The sequence below is a fragment of the Anabrus simplex genome, chromosome 1, assembly GCF_040414725.1.
Source record: "Anabrus simplex isolate iqAnaSimp1 chromosome 1, ASM4041472v1, whole genome shotgun sequence".
In the NCBI taxonomy this organism is placed as follows: domain Eukaryota; kingdom Metazoa; phylum Arthropoda; class Insecta; order Orthoptera; family Tettigoniidae; genus Anabrus; species Anabrus simplex.
The window spans coordinates 394852581-394869419 of NC_090265.1; the positions used below are offsets into that span (position 1 = coordinate 394852581).

Sequence of the window (16839 nt, forward strand, 5' to 3'; positions counted from 1 at the left end):
TGTTGTTTAAGGGCATGGAGCGAAAGGCACACTCGATAGTATGTTGCTTCAGAAGGAGGCCCGATACAACAGACTTTTCTATATTGCGTCATTCACTGTGAAAACACACGAGAAACATTTTGTTGCCATGAGGAAGCACTGGCACTCGCTGCATTTTGATGACTTTTACCTCGTCGCCAATTTTTACATATGGAACATCTTGAGGTAGATAACCAGTAATAATACAAGTTATTTTCAAAGTACCACATCAGCTAAGGAGTCGGAATGAATCAGGTGCAGGCTACATGCCGACTGACTCAAGGTCAGGGGAAAGCTTAGGCTGTGGATAGGCAAGATAGGAGTAGCCAATGAGAGAGCTTTATTTGAACGGCCACATGACCCAATGACGTACACATTGTCCCATCCTGATGTAGTGACAATCTAATACAACTGATTTTTAACCACATGATTACAATCGTAAGTTCTAGAAATAAATCTGAAAATTGTAACAGAATATATTACAGGTAGTATAGTAAAGCCATCAACTATACTGTCAGCCACAATTGCACCGGCCGGTACTATCTTTAAACCGGTGGGACATAGTCAAGTAAAATCAAAGACAGAAACACAAGCAACATAATAAATACCACTAGAAACAAGCAATGAACCCATTACCTACCAACAAATAGTCACCGTTCAACCCAAAGAACCATGAATGAAGTATTACCTGTCTCAGTGTTGATTTGCTTAAGATATTGAAAGAAAACTCAACATTAAAGTAAAGTAATAGTTTTAATTCTGGAAAATAATTAAAATAACATGTTGTTGTTTGAGTCATCAGTCCATAGACTGGTTTGATGCAGCTCTCCAAGCCACCCTATCCTGTGCTAATCTTTTCATTTCTATGTAACTATTGCATCCTACATCTGCTCTAATCTGCCTGTCATATTCATACCTTGGTCTACCCCTACCGTTCTTACCACCTACACTGCCTTCAAAAACCAACTGAACAAGTCCTGGGTGTCTTAAGATGTGTCCTATCATTCTATCTCTTCTTCTCGTCAAATTTAGCCAAATCAATCTCCTCTCACCAATTCGATTCAATATCTCTTCATTCGTGATTCGATCTATCCATCTCACCTTCAGCATTCTTCTGCAACACCACATTTCAAAAGCTTCTATTCTCTTTCTTTCTGAGCTAGTTATCGTCCATGTTTCACTTCCATACAATGCCACGCTTCACACGAAAGTCTTCAAAAACATCTTTCTAATTCCAATATCAATGTTTGAAGTGAGCAAATTTCTTTTCTTAAGAAAGCTCTTCCTTGCTTGTGCTAGTCTGCATTTTATGTCCTCCTTACTTCTGCCATCGTTAGTTATTTTACTACCCAAGTAACAATATTCATCTACTTCCTTTAAGACTTCGTTTCCTAATCTAATATTTCCTACATCACCTGCCTTCGTTCGACTGCACTTCATTACTTTTGTTTTGGACTTATTTATTTTCATCTTGTACTCCTTACCCAAGACTTCATCCATACCATTCAGCAACTTCTCAAGATCTTCTGCAGTCTCAGATAAAATAACAATATCATCGGCAAATCTCAAGGTTTTGATTTCCTCTCCTTGGACTGTGATTCCCTTTCCAAATTTCTCTTTGATTTCCTTTACTGCCTGTTCTATGTAAACATTGAAAAGGAGAGGGGACAAACTGCAGCCTTGCCTCACTCCTTTCTGGATTGCTGCTTCTTTTTCAAAGCCCTCGATTCTTATCACTGCAGACTGATTTTTATACAGATTGTAGATAATTCTTCGTTCTCTGTATCTGATCCCTATCATCTTCAGAATCATAAATAGCTTGGTCCAATCAACATTATCGAATGCCTTTTCTAGATCTACGAATGCCATGTACGTGGGCTTGTCCTTCTTGATTCGATCCTCTAAGATCAGACGTAAAGTCAGGATTGCTTCACGTGTTCCTACATTTCTTCTGAAGCCAAATTGATCTTCTCCCAACTCAGCTTCAACTTGTTTTTCCATTCTTCTGTAAATAATACGTGTTAAAATTTTGCAGGCATGAGATACTAAACTAATGGTGTAGTTTTCACACCTGTCAGCACCGGCTTTCTTGGGAATAGGTATAACAACATTCTGCTGAAAATCGGATGGGACTTCTCCTGTCTCATACATCTTGCACACTAAATGAAATAACCTTGCCATGCTGGTTTCTCCTAAGGCAGTCAGTAATTCAGAGGGAATATCATCAATTCCAGGTGCCTTGTTCCTATTTAGGTCACTCACAGCTCTGTCAAACTCTGACCTCAAAATTGGGTCTCCCATTTCATCAGCATCAACAGCCTCTTCATGTTCCAGAACGAAATTATCTATATCTTTACCTTGATACAACTGTTGGATATGCTCCTGCCATCTTTCTGCTTTGTCTTCTTTCCCTAGAAGTGGCTTTCCATCTGAGCTCTTAATATTCATGCACCTAGATTTCCTTTCTCCAATGGTTTCCTTGATTTTCATGTATGCAGCATCTACCTTTCCCAGGACCATACAGCCTTCGACATCCTTGCACTTATCCTTCAGCCATTCTTCCTTAGCTACCTTGCACTTTCTATCCACTTCATTCTTTAATCGCCTGTATTCTTTTCTGTCCTCTTCATTTCTAGCATTCTTGTATTTTCGTCGTTCATCAATCAGGTCTAGTATCTCCTGAGTCATCCACTGATTCTTAGTTGATCTTTTCTTCCTTCCTAACATTTCTTCAGCAGCCCTACTGACTTCATTTTTCATGACTCTCCACTCTTCCTCTGTAGTGTTTCCTTCAGCCTTTTCATTTAGTCCTTGTGCAACATGTTCCTTGAAACAATCCCTCACACTCTTTTCTTTCAACTTGTCTAGATCCCATCTTTTTGCATTCTTTCCTTTCTTCAATTTCTTCAACTTCAGATGGCATTTCAGGACCAACAAGTTGTGGTCAGAATCCACGTCTGCTCCTGGGAAAGTTTTGCAATCCAACACCTGGTTTCTGAATCTCTGTCTAATCATAATGAAGTCTATTTGATACCTTCCAGTGTCTCCAGGTCTCGTCCACGTATACAGCCGTCGTTTGTGGTGTTTGAACCAAGTATCGGCAAGGACTAAATTATGATCAGTGCAGAAGTCAACCAGCCCCAATCCAAATTCTCCTGCTGTACTACCTTCTCTTCCTTGGCCTACCACTGCATTCCAGTCTCCCATCACAATTAGATAAAACATAAATAACGAAAATGGTTATCGTCATTTTCAAGAAACAAAACTATCGACTTACTTGGAAAATAGTGAATTAATAGATTATCAGAATTCAATGATTTCACGACACGGGCGGTCTTTCTTAAAGAACTTAAAAAGGAAACAATATGGTAATCATAGTAATTGTAAGAAATTATAACATTTCTGTGAGGTTAGGACAATAACATCCCCCACGTGACTTCTTTTCAAGAAAATATTCCTTATTTTAGGATGAGGTTTTGTTTAGTGAGCTTTCGTAAGGGCATCAAATTTTAGCCCACAAATTAATTAACATCAGGTACTCGGATAACTTCAAAGGCAAGAAATAAACCCAGTGAAGGCAACTAAATGTTTAAAACATGCAAGGGGAAAAAGGAATTAGCAAATGCTTCACCAGAGCAAAATATTTATGATAGGAAAATAATTACACATCCAAACAGAACTATCAACAGGGCATCACCCAGGCAGAAACCATCACGTTCGCCATGGCAACGAAGACACGCTTAAAGCACAAGATAAACGACCAATCACAGAATCAGAACACAACAAAGGTCGTTAACATGAGGAGAACAAAAGAAAATCAAAGCCCACCCAAAACACCAAATTACAAGATAAAATAATATATAAGGTGGGTTTAAAAGATAAAATAAATTAAGGGACAAACAAATTTTCATGCACTTGCGGAACCTCACATAAGCCGTAAGCCACCCATAGGCAAAAACCTTTTATAATTTACATCATCGTGCAAAACTTATTCCCAAATGAATTACGATAATTTTGAAACCAACATTTTTCCAGCCCCAACCATGTTACCATCAGTTTAACATTATATCTTGCCGAAAGATTTTAAAATAAGATCTGCACTTGATGTAAATCGTGATAAGAATCATTTAATAGCCTCTGGTATAGAGAAAGTCATTTTCAAACCAATCAAACACACGCCGGTTTCCCATGAAGTAAATGTTCTGAAGAATCATAGTTAGTAGTCACTGAAGTAAATATTAAATAAGGCTTGAAGAACTTACGTGTGCAGATCCAATCTTGAGTGGCCTGCATGGTATGCACTAGTTAGCGTCTTGGTAGGTGTGCTAGGTACCAACTGATGAGCCCAACCTAGCACATGAGGGCGAAACGCTGGCAACCAGGAATGAGTTAGCTGGAAAATTTATAATGTCCAATAACGATCATTTATATTGGTATCACATTGCTACACTCGCTTTAGGTAGTTGCCGTGCGCTGATTGGCCGACGAGAGGTAGGAGGGGCGATCAGATTAGACAGCTAACGTAAGATCGCACCACTTAGCAGGGCCACAGGAAAAGGCCAGTTTAATCGATACATATATATTATAAAGTATGAGGCATTCAAAGTAGTCCGAGTTCAGTTCACAGACATAAATAAATTAACATAGGATATGTGATCCAAAATCACATGTGAAGTACAGAAGAAACCTCATAGCTTAGAAGTTTAAATGATATGAATTTCATCGGTGAGATTGCCAGTCCGAAAATGTTTTTGGGAAAGGGCTTAAACACGTTATTCCCTAACAATATATAGTAATTGCTGGCACTTTACAAGATAGCTGCCAAGAATTGATTATATCTGATAAGCAGTCGGTTAGCAATATGCTATGCAGTATCATTTCCTTCAAGAATTTCTGTTGCCAGACATGCGAAAATCAGTGCATTTGACACCTTGGATATGAAATGGGCAGTCGCAGTTATGGTTGTTTGCCTTGTTGTACTTCCTCTTAAAACAATAATCACCACCACCACTCTTGTCTGTTGGATGCCCAATAGTCATTAAAGCAACATATTTTGCTTAATACACACTTCATGTATTTCTTCCAAAATATCCTATGGCAAAATAAATATAACATCTGTATTGATCAAAGTAATAGCTGGCAATTCATTTGTGTATGGTATGATGATGATGATGATGATGATGATGATGATGATGATTCCCCAAACCCAGATAAAGGAGGAGGGTTGCCTTAAGGATGTAAAACAGATGCCTCACTAGCGACCAAGACTCTCTAGAACTAACAATCCTGGTTGTATTTGGAGTGAACAGTTGCTCCTAAACAAAAAGTTTACAAGCATGATGGCACAACGGAAACAAACTATTACCCTAGGGGGTAACTCATCAGCGACGCACACATCCCATTCGGATTCTGGGGGGGATGCAACGCCGTGCTGAAGACGAGTCGGAGCATCTTGGAAACCTCAAACGGTTGTAATCTATCAGTTTCATGTCCGTATTGATACTTGGTATTTACAATCACAAAGTATGGGTACCGTCCACCTAATCAATACTTTATTATATCTTGTTACTAAGCAGTACCGGTTTCGACCTTCACAGAGGTCATCCTCAGCTGGTCATAAGATCTAAAGTTAACTTAAAATATAATTTTAAAACATTACTAAATCTAATGAAGAATGTCACATGATGTGAGTGATAATATTAAAATATACAATATATAAAATATACAATGATATGATGTCTCTTCTGGTTTAAAAAACAAGCATCAATATTCTATGGTATGTATATGTTACATAAAATTCTAGTGTACTGTTCGTGAGTAGGAGATAATTTGGTAAAATACAATTTCAACACGTAAAATGTTTATGGCATTCTTGAGGTACACTTTGAAGTTCAGTTCATATTGGTGAATCATTGTATACATTCATTGGTATGTTTATACTAAACATTCTGGAACATTCTATGATATGGATGTAATAAAATTTATCAAATAATACATTAAAATAGGATAAAATGTTCACAATATTATTGCGGTACGCTTTGGAATTATATTAATTTTGTACGTTCACAGGCATGTTTGTACCAAGCATTCTAGAATATTCAACTATGTATATTGTTTTTCTTTTAAGTTTATATGATTAAGAATGTTGGATGATGAATATCAGAATATTATGGTGTGTCATTAGTTTTCTTGGTACTAATCTCGTTAAAAGATATTCTTTGTAGTTTTGTTGTTGGACATTCAGTAATATAATCCTGTCAAACCGGCAAAGTGAAAAGACTGACCAAAGCCCTCCATGAAAACAATATTGCTGTAATAGCATTCCAAGAAACCCGCTTCATGGACAAAGAATCAGATGGATACCGTAACGAGTAATGAAGAACATTCCAATCTTAGGCATGGCATTTGCGGTTAACACCTCAGTCCTTAGGTCCATCTCAAATTTTGAACCTATAAGTGATCGGCTATCCGTACTATCCCTGTGCTGTGCAAACAAAATGTACATTGAACAATGTCCACACCCCGACTAATGACCAAAATCAAAAGGATTCTGAGAACACAGAGAGATTTTGGAACACCCTCAATACCAGAATCGCAAAAATTCCAAAACACCATGTGTGGTATGAATAAACATGAGTATTTATTATACACTCAACATTTCTGAGTACATACTCCACTTCATAAGAATAAAGTTCATGAGAATGTACTCACTAACTGGGTATATACTCATGTCATAGGGGTGGTGTGGTATAAACTCACAATTGTAACAGTCTGAGAGTAGATTCTCATTTGTGGTATGAATAAAAGAGAGTACATTCTCAGATTGATGATTATAATCTCAGTCTGTTTTGAGTAGGGCTGCTATGTGTCTCAAGTATGAGCAATTTTTTTTTTTGGCTAGTTGCTTTACGTCGCACCGACACGGATAGGTCGTATGGCGACGATGGGACAGGAAATAGCTAGGAGTGGGAAGGAAGCGGCCGTGGCCTTAATTAAGGTACAGCCCCAGCATTTGCCTGGTGTGAAAACGGGAAACCACGGAAAACCATCTTCAGGGCTACCGACAGTGGGGTTCGAACCCACTATCTCCCAAATACTCGATACTGAATGAATTGTGACACTTTGTAAGTTGGACTCGGTCTGTAGGTTTTAGCCAAAAAACAGTACGAAATTCAATAGACTTCTGCTATATTACAAAAGAATTAAAAATCAAACAACACCACAGCTTAGCATCATATGATATAACAAACATGCACCCTCATATATATACACATAAAACTATAAAATTAATAGAATCCAATTGAAAAGCTACAGTAAACTGAGCATCCTTGGAATAGAAGAGTTCATAAAATTACTCAACTTCGCTATCATCAACAATTACTTTAAATTTCATGACACCATCTATCAACAACAAGGCTTACCAATGGGATCCCCAACATCAGGCATACTAGCTGAAATTTACGTACATCGTTTAGAACATCAAGAAATCAGCAAAATAGATAATATCTTCTTCTGTTGTAGATTTGTAGATGACATCTTTGTTATAATAGACAATAGATTCACCAATGAAATCAATTACTAGAACAATTAAATAAAATAGACCCACACATAAAATTTGCCATAGAAACGGAAAACAACCATACCATAAATTACCTAGACATATTTATAACCAAGCACGAAAGTCATCTAACATATAAAATATATAGAAAACCCACACATACGTCTAACACAATAAAAGTAGACTATCCACCCTAACGCACACACAAAGAAATAAAAGCAGCATACCATAGTATGATATACAGAGCGTTTAATATACCACTAACACAAGAAGAATTAAACAAAGAACTGAATCTGATACAAGAAATAGCCAGACAAAATGGATACAAAAAAGAAATGATCAATAAAATTATCCATAAAATAAAACATCAACCCAAATCAAAACTAACCAGAGCCAACAAAACCAAGGAAGATTACGTACTTCTCACTTTTAATAACACCCACATACAGTATATCCTATAACAAATATTAAAGAAACAAAAAAGCTAAAAATAGCCTAAAGAACCACATATAATAACACCAACATTTTACACAACACCAAATCTATTGACAACAACAATAAATACAACCATTCAGGAGTGTATTGTGTGAAGTGTAACAGCTGTGAGGCCAGTTATATCGGGCGCACTGGAAGGAACTTTCAAATACGTTACAAGGAACATATTAATGCAGTAAGGCATAATAATTTTTCAGCCATAGGTCAACATATTGAAGACTACAAACATAAATTTACAAACATTGAAAACGACATGCAAATTCTAAGTATAAACCCCAAGGACCCCCTATGCAACATAATGGAAGATTTTTACATCAGTTTAGATCAATACACCAATCCAAACTTCAGTCTAATGAAATTACAGACAGAATCAATATTCTTTTCAATACAGTTATCCCTTGTCTAAAAATCACTTATCTAAAATGAAAAAAAAAAACAAAAAACAAAAAAAACAAAAACAAAGCCGAATACACATTGAAGAACCGCCAGAAGACAGGCTCCGCTCCACTCCTACTCCCTCAACAGCCGCTCCTCCTACTCCTCCAACCTTCCCCTCCACAACCACAAGCATCAGCTCCAGACACACACAAGAGTGCACGACGTGCTCCCAAGTAGCACACACCAAGTCAACAACAGTAGTAGTACACGTACACCTATTCCATGTTGAATAGACATTCGAGCTTGGCAGGCGCAAATTCCTCACACTCTATTTTCTATTTTTACAGATACTAAACATGTCCACAACACAGAGTGAAAAAGGAGCTTTCACACTAATTGCATAATGTATGATATATCAAAATAAAGCAACACGTCATGACATTTGAACAAAAATAGATAACATAAAGACCAAGGGAAGCACGTCACAAGACTGACGATCTTTCCATAATTTTACATAAATTCCACTAAGCACGTCTATAAAATTTTTTCTGGTAAAATTATAATTTTTATCATGGACTGCAAGCATGCCATGAAACAGCTCTAGCTGAACAACAGTGTACCTAATATATTAAGTTTAATTCGAATGTAGATTGACAAAGTTCCACATCATCAAATACCAGACAGCAACCTTGACTTCAACATAAGTGTTAACATCGTTTGAAGAAACTTACACCATTATATCATCAGTAGACAAACACGGCTTAACACATAATACAATATAGTTACACAAGTACAATATGCCGTATGAACTCATTTTTGCTTCAAAATATTTTATTTATCTAGCTATAATTTTTAATGTGGAACCGTGAACGTTTATTATAAACTAAGAACGATTCATGTACATACCAATAACGTTAAGTTTTAGTTCTCATATCATGTAACGTAGACGATTGCTTAAGCTAGGACGAAGAATATTGCAAATTGATAATGTTTTTACCTATACTATGTGACATTGTTATTGTATCAGTGATGTTTTAATTACATGTTATGTTAGTCAGCTGAAGATGGTCTTCACAAGGTCGAAACCTGTACTGCAAAATAACAACAAATAAAATATTGATTAGGTGGAAGCTTCAAAACTTCACATAAATGTGAATATCAAAAATCAATGCGGACATGAAACTTATAGATTATGATAGTTGAATTAAACACATTTTTAAGACTGTTAGGTCACCCTGGATTTCAGTGTAGCATAGAGGACTTGGTACCCAACAAAAACTGAGTAAACTTATTGTTGAGGTTATGTACAGTACTTTGTGACTAAAGCTGCAATGTGAATTACATTTCCTCAAAAATGATAGAAAACTTGCTGTTACCAAACCAGAGTGGCAGAAAGTATAATTATCCAGCAGCAATGGCTGCTCTTGACTCCACTCATGTTAGGCCTTCATATAAGGGTGGTGAGTCAGGTAAACAAGGAAGGTAATAACTGTATTTTCCTTCTGGATCTTTATGATCACCCAGAATGCCAAGGAGATGTTTCATTTGGAACATTCAGTACACAGACCTATACATAAGATACAAATTTCTTTTTTTACTCTCACTTTCACATTAGGCCCTATTTATCTACCGAGCGAGTTTGCTACGCAGTTTGGGTCACATATTAGTTAAATCCTGGATTTAGAATATAGGGATTTGATCCCAACTGTCGGCATCTCAGAAGATGGTTTTCTGCGGCTTATTTTCTCACTTGGCAAATCCTGCGGCTGTACCTCGATTAAGGCCACACTCCTATCCCATGTTTGCCGTAAGACCTATTGTGTCGGTGCAACATAAAACAGGTTGTAAAAAATAAAGTTATGATATTGTTAGTACATTTTCCAAATTTTTAATTTGCATTCATATGTTTTTTAAAAAGTGCATAACTATCAAAACTAGAATAGAATACTTCCCTCCAATAGTTCCAGATTGCCAGTAACTTGGGAGAGAGTGATCATTTATTTCATTCCAAATTATTTGATACATGCATAATATTGTGCAATTAATTTATCTATTACTACCTTAAATATTACTATTATGCCTACTCACTAATTACACCTGATCTCTAAACTGTAGTTTCTAAGATTTTTTATTTTTGTCCTAGATGTTAACATTGTTATTTAGTCTAGGAAAACATATATCTTACCCCTATTCATTTGTGTTTGTGCAAGTATGTGTTTAATTGTGTCACTAATCTGAACAATGTTATCCTTAGCTTACAATAGAAATTATGAATGAATGAATGAATGAATGAATGAATGAATGAATGAATGAATGAATGAATGAATGAATGAATGAATGAATGAATGGGTGATTTGTCCGATTGGGTTATATTAGTACACTGCATGGCTGACTGACTGGCTGACTGAATGATGAATGATTAATGAATGACCTGTATTTATGCATGAATGAAAAGAGGTCTCCCAGTCAAACTATCAAAACTAGTCATTATAATCGTTTTTCAGAATTCAGAAACACATTGTTAACATTTGTTGCCATTTTGTCTCTTCTGTTTATATCTTGTGTCATAAATGATACAATGTTCATTTGCAGGACAATGTGGAAGAAGTGCTGCTTCTCTGGGGATGGAGAGTACATCTGTGCTGGTTCAGCCCGGCAACATGCGCTCTATGTTTGGGAGAAAAGCATTGGAAATTTGGTAAAGATTCTTCATGGCACCAAAGGAGAATTACTACTTGACGTTGTGGTGAGATTTTGTTGTCTATTGAACATCTTTCTTTTGAAATAGTTTTGCATTCTGTGGTAGATTTTTTTTCTATTCACTGCCCTTCATATAGGGGCTGCCTGGCCGAGGCGGTAAAGGTGTGCTCGGTTCGCCCAGAAGGACGTGGGTTCGAATCCCCGTCAGGAAGTTGTAACATTTAAGAAAAGAGAATTCCACTTCCGGAGGTGCATATGGCCCTGAGGTTCACTCAGCCTACACAAAAAATGAGTACCAGGTTAATTCCTGGGGACAAAGGCGGCCGGGCGTAAAGCTAACCACTCTACCCCATCACGTGCCGAGGTTAACAATGGGGGAAGCCTTTACCTTCCACTCCTCCAAGGGCCTTCATGGCCTGTACGGAGGTGACTTTGCTTTGCTTGCCCTTCATATAAAAATATGTTTTGCAGCTTTCATTCAGAGGCTGAGATAAAATACTAATAGAGAATTTGAAATAAAATCTGAGCTTCCATGGTCTACTTTTGTCATATGCAGTCTTAACATGTTCAGTACTTCCTTCTCAGCAGGACGTTTGAATGCCTGGATCAGCCATTTTCATGCCCAGCCCTCTTAACATGCAGCACTTAATGAAAATTACCGTTACTCCTGAACTGTAAATGTTGAAACATGATAATTTGTGTTACTTCTGCTAGATATTGAGGGTGTGATATCTGCAGTGTAGAAATGAAAGAATATGAAGGAACCATGTTTGGGACATTGTTTTAGAAAATTTTTGCTTTTAAAAAACAGGGTGTTCAGTATGGTGCATTTTTATATTAGGCTTTTGGACTATTCCTGTAATGAACATCAAACCTAAAATCATTTTCAATTCAGACTCATCAGTCGGTTTCCAGGATTGCATGATCGAATTCTTTGTGAAAGGCCAGGGTGCCACACTTATCACTTGACTCGCGTATAGATTTGTCTGTTCACACACATACTGAAAAAAATTGTCATTTATGAAAATACTCACGTCACTCATATAATTTCCTGCTTATTTTCTATTTGAATGTTTAGACTTGAATTTCCTGTAAATGGTGGAACAGGTGGACAATAACTAGGATGATATGTATAAGGCACTTCACTTTCCTCTATAGGCCTATAGGACTCGGGATCGGAATTTCCTCGTCACTTTCACGATCTGAGTCTATTTCAGGAATAAGTTCATTGCCAGAATCATCATTGTGAACAATATATTACAGTTCTTCTTCTTCTTCTTCTTCTTCTTCTTCTTTAAGAAACTTTATTTTATAAGCCATGGATACGAATTATGTTACACTCATGAGAATTGACACACACTGCATTGGAATCTCAAGTACATACTTGACGCACCAGGAAGTGATGAGATTTTCGCGCGAAAACAGCTGAAGTAAACAAGGGCCCACACAGTGCAAGGGTGATCTTATTCAGAAAACAAGGTCAATGACCTTTCTGTTACAACCAGTAATGTTGACTAATATGTAAGAATGCATAGATGCTGAATGTAAACAACGTTGTTCTGCGCACAATGAGTTAACAGATTTCAGGTACAAATAAGCAAGTTGACACACATCTATTTCACATTATTTAACATTATTTCCTAGCAATATCTAAATTCGCACTCAGTTTATCTGCAGGGGTGTGCTCGAAGGAGCTCAGACTGTTTTGTTGGGTTATGCAACTAAAGTATTAAAAAAATCAACAAGCGAACAATTTAACACATATTCAACAGAAAGAAGTCTCAACTAATACATAACTGGGTGAGTTGGCCATGTGGTTAGGGGCGCGCAGCTGTGAGCTTGCATCCGGAAATAGTGGGTTTGAGCCCCACTGTCGGGAACCCAGAAGATGGTTTTCCGTGGTTTCCCATTTTTACACGAGGCAAATGCTGGGGCTGTGCCTTAATTAAGGCAATGGCTGCTTTCTTCCCACTCCTAGGCCTTTCCTATCCTATCGTCGCCATAAGACCTATCTGTGTCGGTGCGACGTTAAAAAATAACAAAATAAAAAATGGTAATACATAAAACTGTGAGCCTTGGATGTATTGTATCTAACATGGAAATCTATTACTGAACTTTAAAAAACACATTTTGAAAAATGAAAAATGGTTTTTAATGATAGAAATATCTTACCTTTTGATAAACCTGAAAGAAATAACATAATTCTGAATATTTATTTCTAACTTAGCCTTTATTTCCTCACTGCAAGTACCCTCTTGCTATTGTTTCCATCTGTTTGAACTAGCGATTATTTTCACTACTTCGATATCTGTTACTTTTAACTTACGAATAAGAATCCTGAGTCCACTCAGCTTTGACTCCTGTACAGCAGAATTGGTCTGAAAACAGACCAGTATAAAGACAGATTCTTACAGATACTGTTTATCACAACTGCAAGCTTGCTGCTTTAGCTTTGCTTCACCTTGATTCAATCTCACTTACTATACTACCATCGTGAGAGAATACATATCTTAAATACCGGTACTTAAAATAATCTCTACCCATTTCACTTTTGTTTTCCCAACTGGGCATTCACTTTTCTTATGTTTCTTCCCTAATGACATCACTTTAGTCTTGGAAGTGCTCATTTTTCTATACTCATTCCACCTTTTTTTCAAGTTCCAAGATATTATATTGCAGGCTTTCAGCACAGTCTGCCATTAAGACCAAGTTGTCATCATAGGCCAAACTGCTTACTACATTTCCTCCTAACTGAATCCCTCCCTGCCAGTTTATATCTTTCAGTAGATGATCTATGTAAACTACTGTGTGAACAACAAAGATGAAAGATTACAGCCTTTTCTAATCCCTGTAAGTACCTTCAACCAAGAACTCGTTCTACTGTCAATTATCACTGTAGCCCAATTACTTTGATTGCTTTTAATAACCTACCCTTAATCCCATAATCCATCAGTATGACTAACACCTTTTCCCTCAGTACTCTGCCATATGCCTTCTCTGGATCTACAAAACATAAACAGAACTTTGTATTCCTCTCGTAGTATTTTAAATTTTCTTGGCACATACTGAAAATCTGATCCTGGCAGTCCCTCTGTGGTCTGAATCTGCATTAGTTTTCATCTAGCTTACTCTCAACCATTGATAGCACCTTCCTTTCCAAAATGCCAAAGAACACCTTTCCTTGGTGGTAGACGATCCACAAGGCCAGCTCTGATCTTGACGTTGCAGCCATGCCATGTGAATTTATTGGAATATCTCTCAGGATCTTTAATGCAGTGGTTTCCCGTTGCCTTCTGCATCCTAATGCCGTTGACCAAACTGGTTCCGCCGCCTTTGGGAACAATTTCTTGTCCCCAGGACAATAGAGTGCCCTTACCCATACCCGCTCATCCACTCTCAAAGAGACTGTTCGCACTTGGTATAGGGGATCTCCGGGAGATAATCGGTCCCTTCATTCGTTAGCCGCCTGCATATAAAATATAATTTTTATATGCGGTCGTTGCCCCCTCTCTACCACGGGGAGGTGAATGTCAGGATTTCACCGTCATGGCATTTCCTTGTTTCTCTGGTTCTTGGTATACTGAGCAATGAAATACCTCAATAGTTATTTCAAACCTTCCTGCTTTCTTGCTTATTGATAGTTACAATTACTGCTTTCATCCACTCAGAAGGTACCTTGCTAACATTCCATGCTAATTTTATTACTCTTTGAATCCATTCCATGCCTGCTTTCCCACTATGTTTCAGCATTTCAGGTCTAATGTCTGACTCCATGGCTAAATGGTTAGCGTGCTGGCCTTTGGTCACATGGGTCCCGGGTTTGATTTCTGGCAGGGTCAGGAATTTTAACCATAATTGGTTAATTTCGCTGCCACTGGGGCTAGGTGTATATGTCGTCTTCATCATCATTTCATCCTCATCACGATGCGCAGGTCGCCTACGGGAATCAAATCAAAAGACCTGCATCTGGCGAGCCGAACTTGTCCTCGGACACTCCCGGCACTAAACGCCATACGCCATTTCATTTTTTTTTCAGGTCTAATGTAGCTGCGGTGCCCCTAAGCAAACAGTTCGTCATATAGAGGAACTTTTTTTTTTTTTTTTTGCTAGGGGCTTTACGTTGCACCGACACAGATAGGTCTTATGGCGACGATGGGATAGGAAAGGCCTAGGAGTTGGAAGGAATCAGCCGTGGCCTTAATTAAGGTACAGCCCCAGCATTTGCCTGGTGTGAAAATGGGAAACCACGGAAAACCATCTTCAGGGCTGCCGATAGTGGGATTCGAACCTACTATATCCCGGATGCAAGCTCACAGCCGCACGCCTCTAGGTGCACGGCTAACTCGCCCGGTCATATAGAGGAACAGTGCCCCCTGAGTGCTTATCAGGGTAGCCCAAAAGACTTTCTTGACCCAAATCCTTCTTGTATAGACTATCTGCAGAGCTTGATGGTGAAATTGTAACCTACATAGTGTATTGTATATTTAATTTGTGATTGTGTGTTTTTATTTTTAATGTCATAGGCTAAATAATAATAATTAATCTATTCTTGCTGCTTTTGTGACAATGAAGCTTATTTACAATCCTTTGCACTTCCTCAAGCATAATTTCACTAACATCATTGTCCTCCTCCCCAGGAGATTGGTTGTTCGCGACGGCAACAGAAAGATTTTCTTTTATGTTGAGAAGATTTTTAGAATATTCCTTCCATCTCTCTAGTAATTCCCTGGCCGGGCTGAGTGGCTCAGACGGTTGAGGCGCTGGCCTTCTGACCCTAACTTGGCAGGTTCGATCCTGGCTCAGTCCGGTGATATTTGAAGGTGCTCAAATATGTCAGCCTCGTGTCGGTAGATTTACTGGCACGTAAAAGAACTCCTGCGGGACAAAATTCCGGCACCTCGGCGTCTCCGAAAACCGTAAAAGTAGTTAGTGGGACGTAAAGCAATTAGCATTATTATTATTATTATTATTATTCAGTAATTCCCTGGGATCTATTATGAGTTCACCTGATTTACCCAGAACACTATTCATTTCCTTTTTTTCTCCCTTTCAAAGATACCTTATTACTATCTCTTGACCAAGCCTTTCCAAGTTGTTACCAAAATCTTCCCATGACTAATTCTCGGATTCAACAGTTACGTGTTTCGATCCGTTTTTTTCATCTGCTTACAGTTCTGTGTCTGCATCAGTCCTTGTTTCGAGCCATTTCTGTTATGCCTTTTTTTAAAAATGTTTACAAGCTGCCCTCACTTCATCATTCCACTAAGATATTTGCTTTTTCCCATCTTTACATACAGTTATTCCTAGGCATTCCCTTGCTGTTTCTTCTACAGCATCCCTTTATGCCAGCCATTCTCATTCTATGTCCCGAACCTGCTTACTATCTATTAGTTGGAACTTCTCAGTCTGTTATGATGTAGTCTATTTTGGATCTGGTGCCCCTACCCTCCCATGTGTAGTGGTGAATAGCCTTGTGCCATAGTAGCACACAAGTCCAGTATATGCTTTCCATTCGTATAACCTGTTACTTGCGTAAGATGTAAGGCTTGGCATAAGAAGCAAGGAAATTGTAATCTTCATTGTAATCTTCCCCACCTGCTCATATCCTTCAGTTCTATCTCAAGCTCTCACTTTGAAATTGCCCATAAGCAATTTAGTATTGTGTGATATTCTGTCCGAGGATATTTATT

At 37.9% G+C, this 16839-nt stretch overlaps 1 protein-coding gene across 1 annotated transcript in view; it reads left to right on the forward strand.

Annotated features, from left to right (window-relative positions):
- Rbbp5 (retinoblastoma binding protein 5) overlaps positions 1-16839 on the forward strand; it is a 151283-nt gene that overhangs the window by 59985 nt on the left and 74459 nt on the right. Inside the window, exon 8 of the mRNA XM_067143655.2 lies at positions 11042-11195. Coding sequence (XP_066999756.1) covers positions 11042-11195 — 154 coding nt within the window. The remainder of the gene's footprint in view (positions 1-11041; positions 11196-16839) is intronic.